The 12,829-nt window shown below is 37.2% G+C and overlaps 1 protein-coding gene across 1 annotated transcript in view; it reads left to right on the forward strand.

Annotated features, from left to right (window-relative positions):
* Window positions 1-12,829, forward strand: part of DOCK2 (dedicator of cytokinesis 2) — a 228,141-nt gene extending 215,312 nt beyond the window's left edge. Inside the window, exons 45-52 of the mRNA XM_067304597.1 lie at window positions 1,128-1,304; window positions 2,623-2,706; window positions 4,304-4,441; window positions 7,063-7,190; window positions 7,918-8,098; window positions 10,055-10,175; window positions 11,188-11,330; window positions 12,687-12,829. Of these exons, the coding sequence (XP_067160698.1) occupies window positions 1,128-1,304; window positions 2,623-2,706; window positions 4,304-4,441; window positions 7,063-7,190; window positions 7,918-8,098; window positions 10,055-10,175; window positions 11,188-11,330; window positions 12,687-12,758 (1,044 nt within the window). The 3' untranslated portion in view covers window positions 12,759-12,829. The remainder of the gene's footprint in view (window positions 1-1,127; window positions 1,305-2,622; window positions 2,707-4,303; window positions 4,442-7,062; window positions 7,191-7,917; window positions 8,099-10,054; window positions 10,176-11,187; window positions 11,331-12,686) is intronic.

Below are 12,829 nucleotides of genomic sequence, written 5' to 3' on the forward strand. Positions count from 1 at the left end.
TATATGAGGACCTGTTTTTTGATTTTTGCTGCTGTTACTGTTTTGTTTTCCGTTCCTTGGAGCTTTGCTGTGAAGGGTCAGTTGCTCTTTTCCTGTCTTTACACGCACATGCAAACCAGGAACAATGTTTGCTTTTACTTAAGTGCATTCAGAAGTCAAAATACAAGTATAGGCGGAATGTAAATCCTTTCTCTACCTTTGGACATTCGGCCTTTTTGAGTGTGGACACAGGGTGATTTTTAAAGCATTAATCAAGCATGCCCTTATAGATTGTGGCAGTTACCACAACTGTTACTTCCTGCCTCCTATTTGAAGGTTATCAGTGTGTCAATGAGGTAGTTAGTAACTGTTTCTGAGTGTTATTACCACTAAATATTTTTAGCTTAAATCACTTTCTGTTAATCATCTTAAATATTCCAGTTTAGCAGAAGCCTGAAGCAATTGCAATTTTCACAAAAGGAATTTTGGCATCCAGTCCCAAACACAAAACCAACTTCAATTCTCAGATTTTGAAATTCCAACAAAGATGAGACTGCAGTAGGATTTCTGGAAAAACATACTCTGGTGAATAGGCTCCTTTCAAAATGGGAAAAAACACATGCCTCATAAATTGTTAACACTGAATCACTGAAGTTCACTGATCAGTTAGCTCTCCTTCCTTGGAACAAAGAAGTATTTTTTTTAATGTCAGACTCTTAGCACTATTCCTTGATTTCTGAACCTGAAAGCACATAGGAGTCATCATTCTACAAACCTGGCTAGGTCATCTTTACTGTGTACTTGTACAGCTCCTAGCACAGGACATTGAAATAAAGAGAATCCATCCTATGTTTTCCCTCTGTGTATTAAAATACACCAATATTTACAGCTTGAGAAATGGCATAAGCAAGAGCAGATGATTATGTTCATCTGTCAAATGGATGTTAGAGCAAATAGTTGGTGGGTAATCCATGGATTGTTTCCTTGTATGATAGATTCCTGGAATAAACAGCTAAAAGCCAGTTTATAGAAACTACAAAGAAAATGAAATCTTCAATTGCATATACTTACCTGGATGAATAAAAGTTTGGGAGATTTTAAGTAAAGTAGATTTATTACATATTTTTTCATATTTTGTTTTTTTATAGACTACAATTAGTCCTTTAGAGAATGCTATTGAGACTATGTCCACGACAAATGAAAAAATTTTGATGATGATTAACCAGTACCAGAGTGATGAAAACCTTCCTATTAATCCACTTTCTATGCTTCTGAATGGAATTGTTGATCCAGCTGTTATGGGTGGCTTTGCTAAATATGAGAAGGTAAGAGCTTCAAGGTCAATGTGAAGATCATATTCATATGTATTATTTCATAATCCTCGTTAATGATGCTTCTTTGTCCAAAGTGGCAGTGGAAGGTAGGCTGGGAATATGAAAGTCACAGCTCCACCCTTCTATCCAGGTCACATCTGACACAGTCTTTGACAGCAGAAAGTAGCATAGATGCAAAACAGACATTGGGAATGTATCTGAAACTAAGCATTAATTGCCATCATGAAGGTTTTCATATACATGGGGGATGAGATATACATTTTGTAATGAAATAGGCTCTTAGGCATCAAAAGGTTTGGTCTGAACTAAATCAATGTCAGTTTTCCCTATAGCAGGTCTGGAGGATTTAGATGTAGGTTGTCTATTACATTCTTACCAGCTTTTCTCAGTAACTGCAGCCTCTCTTCATAGCAGTTTTTGTTGTTAAAAATGGGAATACAAATATAAAGCGTTCTACCAATACATTGGAAATGGAATGGCTTAAGGAACTGAACTGTAGAAAGTTTGTCTCCAAAGCTCCTCGTTAAAAAATGGGGGGGGAGGAATATTAAAACTGTTTTATCTTAATTATTAAAGATTATGATGAAACTGAATGTTACCCTACAGCTGTAGACTTCTATTATTTCTGCCTGCCATTTCCTGATGGGAAGTATGTGCCATGCTCAGTAGGCTCAGCGTGTCAGACGTGCTGCAGGTATGCTGAACAGATGGCATGTATATATGCAGTAAGCATGACATATTCTGGAGGAGTATGGCTTATGCCGTGTTTATCATAGAGTATTATTTGTTTAGACAGTTGGCAGTCATGGACAAATAACTACATTTGTATTATGTACATGGAGGAAAAAAAAATCTTTGGGCCGAAAAAGGCAGTGTGTCTGCAATATCTAGCTCTGCTTATCTATGAAAGAGTTCCTTTTCCTCCTTCTATAGCATGCTGGCTAATGTCAGGTTAGGATACTTAAATGAAATGACAATTAATATAAATCATGGTACTCCAAATATGTGTGCACCTTATTATTTTCAGTGCATATTTAAAAAATATAAACAAAAAATTGTTTTCACAATAAGGATCTCAAGCTCAGAAGTGTGGGACAAACACTGGATGTCTTTTAACAAAAAAAAAGAGCACCTCAGTTCTCAGTTGATAAAATAATGAATTATCACTAACAACACCTGGTAGAGGGGCATGCAAATATCTCTTCATTTAATGACCAGTATTATGGTCACCAGCTGGAGTCACTGGAGAAAGCACTGTTTTCTTTTCATGTTGGAATGAAGGACTAATTTATTTTTATGCCTGTCTCAGGCTTTCTTTACAGATGAATATATCAGAGACCATCCAGAGGATCAAGAAAAGCTGAACAGACTCAAAGATCTAATTGCTTGGCAGGTAATACCCTATTGGTAGTAGTTCTCTGAGGTTTCCGCTGCTTTTTGTTTTTTCTGTTTCTTTCTAGCAGGAGAACATAATGTCATTTAGATGACTGTGTCATTTTTACTGCTACCCTATCCACTTCTTAAAGGTCAGGGGGAGGAGGAGGAGGAGAGAGAAAGAGAAGGTTCTTGTTAGAAACTATCTGGTTAGTGCTATGTTAATGCTGGCAGAAAAAGTTACTTGCAGAAGGGTAGCTAAAAGTATATTGCATAAATCTCATAAATCACCATCTTCAAAGATTGAAGAGTAATAAAATGTCTTTGAAAGAGAGAAGTGCAAAGTTTCTCTGTGTGACCATGTACATTATTACTTAAACAGCATGTAAAAGTGTGCTATCCATCATCTTTGAAAATGAGATTTGTTTTAACTGATTATTGTTCAGCTAATATAATAGCAAAGATGATAACAAAATAAAAGCAAGGATACGAAAGGATTTGTAGGGAAGAGGAGGTCAGAAAAGTATTATTATCATATTTGCTTCATTGTAAGATTTTTTTTATTCAGTAAGCAAGCCATTCCTTCTGACAAAAGGATTTTTAAGAGATTTGAGTGGAGGGGGTTATTTGAACTGATACAGACAGACCCTTTTCTAACCCTTTTCTTATCAGGTGTTCTCCTTTGAGGCAGTGGGTGTCTACACTTTTTTCCAGTTATTTAAAAATATGGTCATGTGCCTTTTTCCAAATCTACTAGATCAGAGATCTTGCCCCCTTTGCTTATTTGACACTAGCCCCAGCCTGAAGAATGAGCTGGAAAAAAGGAAAGCACTAGGGTAAAATAGAGCAGAGTGAGCCTGGTTAGTGCAGACTGTCTCTGTTCATGACTTGTTTGTTTTTGTACTGAAGCATTATTTTGATGATTTTTTCTTAGAGATATGGGAAGTGCAGAGGAAGACAGCCGAGTTAAAGAGGGGAGAAAGGAAGAGGTCGTATTCAGTAACCAGGCAGTAGTACATTAAATTGCTGCAACAACTGTCAAAGTGACCATGTCCTTAAGCCCCCAGTAGACTGATTTAATCCTTCCGCAGTCACTGAATCCTGCATTTCAAAGTGAAATTAAGAGTTTGAAGCCACTTGCCTGGAATCCACTTGGATATTTTTTCATCCCTACTTTCTTTCCAGTAAGGTATGGCAGGCACCTTCATTAGCAGGTGGATTAGTACAGAACTGTGTCTTAGAGAAAAGCAGGTAATTTTTTGCAAACTCTGACGTGGTGTTTTAATCTCTCAAGGGATTAACATTAGATAGATAAGAGTGACAAAACAGTCACTTCGAGGCACTCACGCATCTCCAAAAGTTTCCTGAGCAAGTCCACTTTTCAAGAGCCCTCCTCAATTTATAGTAAGATGCTTCTCTGCTACTAAAAGCTCCTGTGGAGTAATGAGACCAGCTGACAAATCTATCCACCAGGCACGATAATGGTTTTGCAGTTGACTTGGCAGATACTCCAAATGGAGTTAGAGTTATTGTCAGACCCAGTTTAATATTCTCACTTGTTTTTCTTTTTTTTCTTTCTTTTCCTTTTTTTTTTTTTTTTTTTGGTCCACTTCAAGATACCTTTCCTCGGGGCTGGAATTAAAATTCATGAAAAAAGAGTTTCTGATAATCTTCGTCCTTTCCATGACCGTATGGAGGAATGTTTCAAGCACTTAAAAGTTAAAGTGGAAAAACAATACGGAGCCAGAGAATTGGTATCATTCTCCTTTTACCTCCTTTCCCTCTCCTGCACTTTATTTAATATTGTTCTTCTCTAAACAAAAGCACATACAAAAGCACAACTTTTGTTATTTGTGGGTTTTCTTGTGATCTGAAGGTAGTGAGACCTGAGTTTTACCATCAGAGAGTTGATTAATTCTCTGACTTATCAAACATTCTGGAAGGTTTGGAGTACTTTACCATCTCTATTAAAATTGCAATTTGTTTCCATGTTAGAAGGAAGTAAAAACAAATTCTCATGTTTCTCCTCTGTAATTTTTCTTGGTAGTTTAGAGCTTTGATCAGCAATTGATGTCCACACCTCCCTGTGCTAGCCACTTCCAGCTGTGCTCTAAAGTAAAGCCTATCATGTATATAATACTGTATATATTAGCTGAAACTGAACTGAAATATATGGGATTGAAGGATAGCTTCTAAGCACAAACTCTTCCAGACAGTTGGTGGGAGCTAGTAGGAGGGATGTTGTTGGTTGTTTTTTTGGAATTGCACAGCAGTTGCTTTGGAAATTATTTTATGCTGCTGTTTTCATTGTTGATGATTTTATAAGAGGGTTTATTTATTCTGTTAGAAGAAAAAAAAATAGCAAATTTCTAACTTAGATTTTGGACATTGTGTTGTGATACAGACCTATATAATGCAAATTCTGGTTATTTATCTAGATATATTTTTTTTATTTTTAGTCCCATGACACCATCCTTGCAATAAGAAAGAGGCTGTAATCTACTATTTACAGTCTTGCCTAATGCTGAATCCTTCTGCACTTGTTTAGATCAATTCTTAGAAAAGAACAACCTATTTAAAATTTTGCAAGAGCAGAGAATGCACTTTCTTTGTGAATTCCTCTTTCCTCTCTATTTAAATCTCTACTTCCAGAATCCACCATTTTCAACAGTCTGTCAAATCAGAGTTTTTCTGTCTAATTTAATCTCTGAGATTTTATGATGACGTGCTCAGGATGGTCTGTTGTTCAACCTTAGAGATGTAGTATCTTTCATACTCCTTCTGAATGTTGCAAAATTTATGTTACATAGCAGTGGAATAAGTTCTTGCAAAATGCAATTTTATTCAAAGATATGCGATAGCACAGAAAGAATTCTTGGTTCAAGAAATCTCTCATAAATTAATAAAGTTTATGAATAGCAGTATTTATTTCTTTTTGTTGTGTACAGGAGAGCCAGGCATTTAAAAAGTGGCACTACTTCCAATTTACCGTATCTAATATTCTTTCTGTTGGCTGCCATGAGTTCTTTTTATTTAAAAAAGAAAAAAAAAATTAGGCAGTCATTGTGTCTTATCAGAACATTTTAGACATTCACAGGAGCAGAAATTCTCATTTCATGTAAACTCTGCAAAATACTTGCAAATAACTCTTGAAACTATGAATGTTTCCAAGTCTTCTGCTGGAGATAAAAGTCTTGGTGAAAAATGACATCATCAGAAACCATGAGTTTGGGAACTTGGCATATGAAGTGATGCCTAAATTTTTGATGTTTTCTGGATAATCAGAAGAAAATGTAACTGTGTTTTAATATAAAATGTTTCCAAAAACATTTGTTCATATGTTTCCAGGAGAGGAACTGAAGTAGGCTGGAAAAGCAGTTCATGGTATACACGCACTGGGAAATGCTCAAAAACTTGCCTCATTTCATGACACGATGAGCTAACTGGGGGCAGGCGTACTCATCCCAGGAAATACTTGTGCAGAGGAAGAGGAGAGCACAGCTGTCTGCACAGTATAATTCTGCCTCCCAGAATTCACCCCGCAGAAAGAGAACGGGTGCAGAACTGGCCAAGAAATGGGATCCTTGTTCCTGCCTTTAATAGCAAGAGGAACAGGAAAGCATCTGGAAATCTCCCCAAGTCAGACTGGTTCAGTTAACTTAGTATCAGATTGTAAAGCATAAAAAACCATTAACATCAAGCTGAATATTTGCATTATGTTAGCCAATCTTACCTATTAAAGGAGATTTGGAGTGAAAACTCCCTTTTTCTCCTTACATTGCAGAAGTAGAGAGAGAGATGCAGAGAGAGATGGTGCAGCACATATGGCCATGTGCAATACAGGTACATGGGGACCTAAGTAGTCCTGCTGTTCTTACAGGGTCCTGTTCTTACTGGCTGACTATTAGGGAAAGACGAATTTCATCCATCCACCTGCAAACATATAAAGAAAGAAGGCAATATTAATGTACAGAGATGGCAGAAGGTTGTGGGCTGAAGAAGAGAGTGTAATTACTGTTGTGGCGCAAGGACTAACTAAAGCTATTTGCCCAAGCCAAGTACTTTAGTAGCCTGCCCCCGTCTGTTCAAAACAGGATCGGTCAAGCACTGTTTCTTTTTATTTCTTTTTCAGAAATTGTTAATTGTGGTTTATTTAGCTATAAATCTGTTCGCTGTATCATTCAGCTTGAGAGGTCTTAGAGAAAGATTGTATCCAGATAGAAGAAACAAAATCACAGTAATTAATAGTGATGAGTAACTTCTTTCATGCCATATGTTAAAACATCTGTGCTATCTCAAAACCTACTGAGAAGAGATGAAATGAGTTTCTCACAAACTTGGTTCATGGAACATGCTTCTCTTTTCCATCTTGTAGCCAGATTTTGATGACAAGAGAGTAGGACGGCCGAGATCAATGCTAAGATCCTATCGTCAGTTGTCAGTTATTTCACTGGCTTCCATGAATTCAGACTGCAGTACTCCAAACAAAATTGCTTCGGAAAGGTCGGTTATGAATATAATACAACTATGACTATAATACGATTTTTTTTTCATTCTGTTTTATGGGAAGAAACTAAAAGGTTTTTTTTAATATTCAAGGATCAAGACAACTAGCAGTCTCTTCAGACTATGCGAAAATTCTTTTTAATTGAAGCTAACATTTCCTCCAGGCTTAAAACTACAATATTTTATGCTAGATAGGCAAAATATACTCAAGAAATGTCACTGAGAAAAGAAAATAGAGGCATTCAGTTTTCAGGAAACAAATATTTCATTATTGAAATACTATTTAAAAAGTACAAAGTTTTGGTTTTTGCAAATTAGTTTATGAGTGAATGCAGCTTTAAAATTAGTTAGCATCGTTTTGCTTGTTTTGCTTTCAGCTCCACCACCATTCCCCATAAAATCCCATGTGAGCTCTGACCTTTTTTACTTTAGATGTCATTGAGCTAATGCACAGATCTTTGAAAAAGGATTAGATTTGCACTTCAGATTAATATTGTACATTCTTTGTAACATTTTAGGACATAATACCTCCTGAAGGCATCTTTTTAGTGTCTAGAGTTACCAGCTGAAGGACATTATATACGGTACTTTTTGCAAGGCTGCATAAAAAAGCCTAAGGAAAGGATGACCTGCATTTATATTTCTCAGGGAAATGACATCAGAATACCAGTGACTTTTAAAGTATAATTTAGCAATTTTTATTGTTTTTCTTTTGTCCTTGCAGCTTTGAACTGGAAGTAGTGCTATCAAAGCCAGTAAAATCAGAATCAGAGGAGAATGCTCTGCAAATTAACCCTCACCCTGAGGTAAAAATGAGAAGGTCCAAAAAAAGAACAAAAAGAAGCAGTGTGGTGTTTGCTGACGAGAAAACGGCACCTGATATTTCCGTCTCCGACATGAAAAGTGTATGTTACTGACTTAGAGCGTTATTTCTTGATTCCTAAGCACACTAAGTTTCAGCAAGGAGTGTAGGCAGGCAAAATAAAATTACTTTGTTTATCTGTTATCTTAATGGATGAGGCTAGAAATAAGGGGTGAATTTAAATTTTTACATCTTGCCCTTCGCTGAAACATTACTTGTAAAGTACAGCCCTCAGAAGGCTGCAGTTTATTCTCCTGTTGTCAGGTCTTTATAAAGAAATGGGAAGAAAGACTTTGATCTGTGACTACAAACCCTTAAGTACAGTGGTTTTTTTCTCTTCAACAGAGGGATAATATAATTAATGTCTCAGGTATGAAAAACTGAATCATTTGTAAAATGTGTGTCTCATGGATCGCACTAAGTGCAAGTTCCCCATTAGTTCAATGCACATTCTTTGTGCATTAAACAGGCATGACCTCAGCCTGGGCTAGTTCTTCCTGCTCATAAAACCAGGGAGTGAAAACTCCTTAATGCATCCGTAATGATGCAAGTTGCCTAATTTGTATTTCTTCACAATGGTTGATGGGGTTTCAGAAGATGTGACCAGGTTTCCTGAAGTCTGAGCCTGTTTGCATTTCACCTTAGCTAGAAATTCAGCAGAATGGCGTGACTGTTGGCTGCTTGGGTATCAAGGACAAAACTGGGTTTCTACAGTCCAAGAAATTTTGAGCAGGGCGTGAAAAGCCTCTGAACTAGTCTATTCACCTTTCTGAACATTTTCTGGAAGGCACACTTCAGCAGGAAGAATTGCATGCATTGAGTAGATCCACGACTTCGTATTAGCTCATCGGTATACGCTGTTCAGACTGTAGGCATTAGTTTCAAAGGACAAGCCATCTCTTTACAAATATTAAATGTATGTAATATAACATATTTCCATTTATAATTTTATGTATGATTATGTGATACAAACTGTCTAGGGTAGCTTGCTCATTGTATATTGAGATTTTTAAGTTTTTTGCTGCCACAAAGCAGGGTGACACTTTCCTAAAGAGAGCAAGCAGTACTGCAAACGGGAAGCTGTGACACAGAATAAAATACTGATCTTTGCTGAACACTGTGCCCTGCACTTAGCTCCCTAGTAGAGCAGTGCTGTAAGCAGTATTGGAGATGAAATGTCTTGTGCCTGTTACGCTGAGGGAAGCTCTTTCTCAGTCACATACATAAAGTGAACAAGTTTTCACAAGTGAAGGAAAAGTTACTTACTTGATAGTAGCTAAGGGTCTTTGGGACAATCAGCTAAATCTTGCAACCTGCCATATGTTCCCCATAAGTGGGGAAACTTATGGAAGATTATGACTGGCTCACACTTCCTGCCCTCCTACAAGACACATGTAAAGCACAGGCATTCTCTGAGAAGCTCTTATTTACAAAATGAAGCAAAACCTTTGCCTTTTGATTACATTAGATACAGATACACCTGCCGTGGGAATCTGGGCACATATTGAGTCACAGATTTATTCTGCTTCAGAAAAGTAGTGACAAGCCTTAGTGGCCAAGCTGGCAATGTTAATGCAATAGGGAGAAAGGTTTTCAAAACTTTATTTTCATTTCTGAGCCACAGTCGGAGCTGGCTGATGGTGTTTCACCAAGCATGGTAGTAATACCATCCTACAGTTCCAGATTAGTCTCTCCTCTAGCAAGCTTTTTTAGAGTAACAGTTTTTGTGTGAAATGAAAAATACTTATCTATGAATCATCCTTAAAGGTTTTACATTGTTTTAGCTAGTATATAATATTATGTGTGGGCCCAGTTCTACTACTGTAGTTACTTTTTTTATTTACTCAACAAATAATCACATAAAGCACTCGGGCTATGCATGATCATTTATTTATTAATTATTTCATTTTATGTTTTTCACAAGATAGTATTTTGCTTAGATATTCATTAATTGTATCTCAGTTCATCATTAATGGCTTTTTTTTTTTTAACTAAACAGTTGTCAAGGAAATACGAGTTCATGAGTGACACCAACCTCTCAGAGCATGTAGCAGCACCTCAGAAAACATCTGTCCTCAAGCAAATGAGCTCTGTCAGTCGTTCCATGCCAACTATCCCAGGTAAGCTGCTCAGGAAGCAAGCAGAAGCGGGTAGCTGTCTCTGTGTCCCTGTGCCTCTGAGACAGAAGTTACAATTTTGGTGTGGTAGTGTGCATGTAAGGCTGGACTGCTATTATTGCTTGATAACATTGTGCTGCCTGGTACTAACGTATATCTAAAAGTATTACTTCTGGAGCTCTGTATTTTGCTTCCTTATTAGGGTATAAGCATGCCCCTTGCCTTGACAGAGCCGGGGTTCGTTCATCTTCCCTGCTCTGTAGGGCCTCACTTGCAGAAGCAAGGCTTCTGCAGGCTGCACTCACAAATCGGAGTTAGGGCGTTTGAAACAGGAAGAAACGGTTGTTCTGTGCCTTGCTTTGGCAGTTGAATGTCCCAAAAGGTTGCCCAGTAGAAGGGATTTCAACGGTTGGTATTGACATTAGAGAAGAATCCCCTGAGTCTTCCTCATGGTAACAGGAAGGGGAAACAAGGTAACTGCCCACTGGAGAAGCTGACGTTTGTGTGGCAGAAAAGGACGAGTGTGACTGCGGGTGCACTGCACTTCTACGCCAGGGCATACAGAGAACGTGTGCTCTATTTCATCATCATCATCACCCCCTCCTTCCTCTGTAGCACATCCCACTTCTTAGCCTGCACTTCATCTATCCCTGTCACTGTCCCTATGCATCCAAATGCCTGTAACAGGCATTTATCACAACAAAACAGTGGTTTCCCACCCAGACCATCATGGCCAACTTCTTTTTCATCTGTGTATCTGTTTATCTTTTTTTTTTCTCCTTTGGTCAGATTGGTTCGTATTTTTCACTATTCAGTTTGATGTAATTAAGTTTAATGCAATCATGGGGAAATTTTTCCTTATTTTTGTATTCTGAGGATATCATTAGGTTACAAACTCTCATTTCTCTCTGGTAATTGCAGTAGTTCATTATTTTGAATTCTGCTTTCCCATACGCTGCTTTTGACTATCCTTTTTCAGTTTTGTTTCGTGCAACCAATCTGTTTCTCTTCTAAGGATTAACGCTGTCGGTCAGCCCCGCGGCACCTGAGGAGACAATTGCGTCACATAGGCTCAGTCAGCCAGTATTTCCTTCCACCTCAGATGGTGACAAGAAAAACTTCAAAAAAAAGAAAGTGAACCAGCTATTTAAAACAATAGTAAGTTCTGTGTGTTTGTATGGGGAAAAAGAAGGTATTACCTCTCTAAAAATTCTAGACTATAAAGTAAAATTACGTCATTTTAAAATGCCTCAAGCCCCGTAAGCCCCCCCATTCTCTCCTCAGGCGAGGAGTGGAAGCTCTGTAGGGATATATATTTGTCTCTTGCTGTGCTTTTTGCATTAAGGATGTACATCTTAGTATGTTCAATGTAGGAAGGCTCAGATGTGTAGTTTTGTATCCATACCACAAGAGGTCTCATTTGACCGACTGATGTTCTCTAATTTGATTTACATAACACTTATTAGCAAAAGAGGAAAGCAATTATTTGTTGTTTGATTTAATTATATCGGGTAGTTAGCACTAGCATCACAGGAAGGTGAGCACAGTGTATATGGCAAAGCATGCACAGTGCGAGTCAACTTCTGGTGTCAGATGTGCTCATTTCAAAGCAGAAGTTGGCTTACAGTCGAGTCAATAATGCTGCTTAGAACAGTTTGTCTTCCTTTAATACAGTAAACCTTTCAATGATTTCTGTGGAAATTAAAAAGTAAAAATAAAATATTGAATTTAACATACTGTTTAAAGGCAAAATATATATATATATATATATATATATATATATAAAAATTATTTGGTGCCAAGCAGTGGAAGGGTTACATGTAATGCAGATGCTGGTAGCTACTGAGATGCATAGTACATAAGTATTTCATGACATCTGTAATGTTTTACATGTCAACTTTATCATGCTTTGCAAAACTTGAATTTTTCATATTCTTTTGGGGGGGGGGGAGAGGGGAGGATAGGTTTCATTTTCATTCATTTGTTTCTGCAGTCTTTTAAGAAACTTAGATAGCTACCTTCAGGGAGAATACAACAACATTTAGGAAATTCTGCATTCGATGTCTTCATACTCATTTTTCTGGTAGGAACAAGAATAAGCTATTAATTTGAAGTGTGTAAGGTTTCACTTGTACTGAATATATCACATACTTGTTCTTTTAAGACCCAAGAATAACAGCTTTTCAGCATGATCTCATCACATTTAAACCTAACTTAGCATATAAAGTAAGAAGGACAAGATGTCCTATTTTACAAGTCTGCAAAAGGACTGAATAAAGCTTAAAACCCTTTTCTATAGTGATTCCACAGCATCAGTAGAATCATGCGAACAGATTTAAGTACAGGTTCATAGTTTTGCAGGATAGAGAAATTAGCCTCAAATATCCAGGATTTGGTCGATGCCTTTTTCCCTAGTCACAGATTAAGGACACAAGCTAGTAATTAATATACATATTACTGAATCTAATACGGTGGTCATTTTAATATATGGCACTCTGTTCCTCTTTTTTGCAGCGCATTTCCAAAGTTCTGGAAGATGGAAAGCACTCTGTGGAGCACCATTTCAAATCTTCTACAGATCTGTGAATTCATTTACCTACAAGACCACTTTGCAACCAAAAATAATGATATATACATATAAATAAATAAATAAATAT

The sequence above is a fragment of the Apteryx mantelli genome, chromosome 14 (genome assembly GCF_036417845.1).
Source record: "Apteryx mantelli isolate bAptMan1 chromosome 14, bAptMan1.hap1, whole genome shotgun sequence".
Lineage (NCBI taxonomy): Eukaryota > Metazoa > Chordata > Aves > Apterygiformes > Apterygidae > Apteryx > Apteryx mantelli.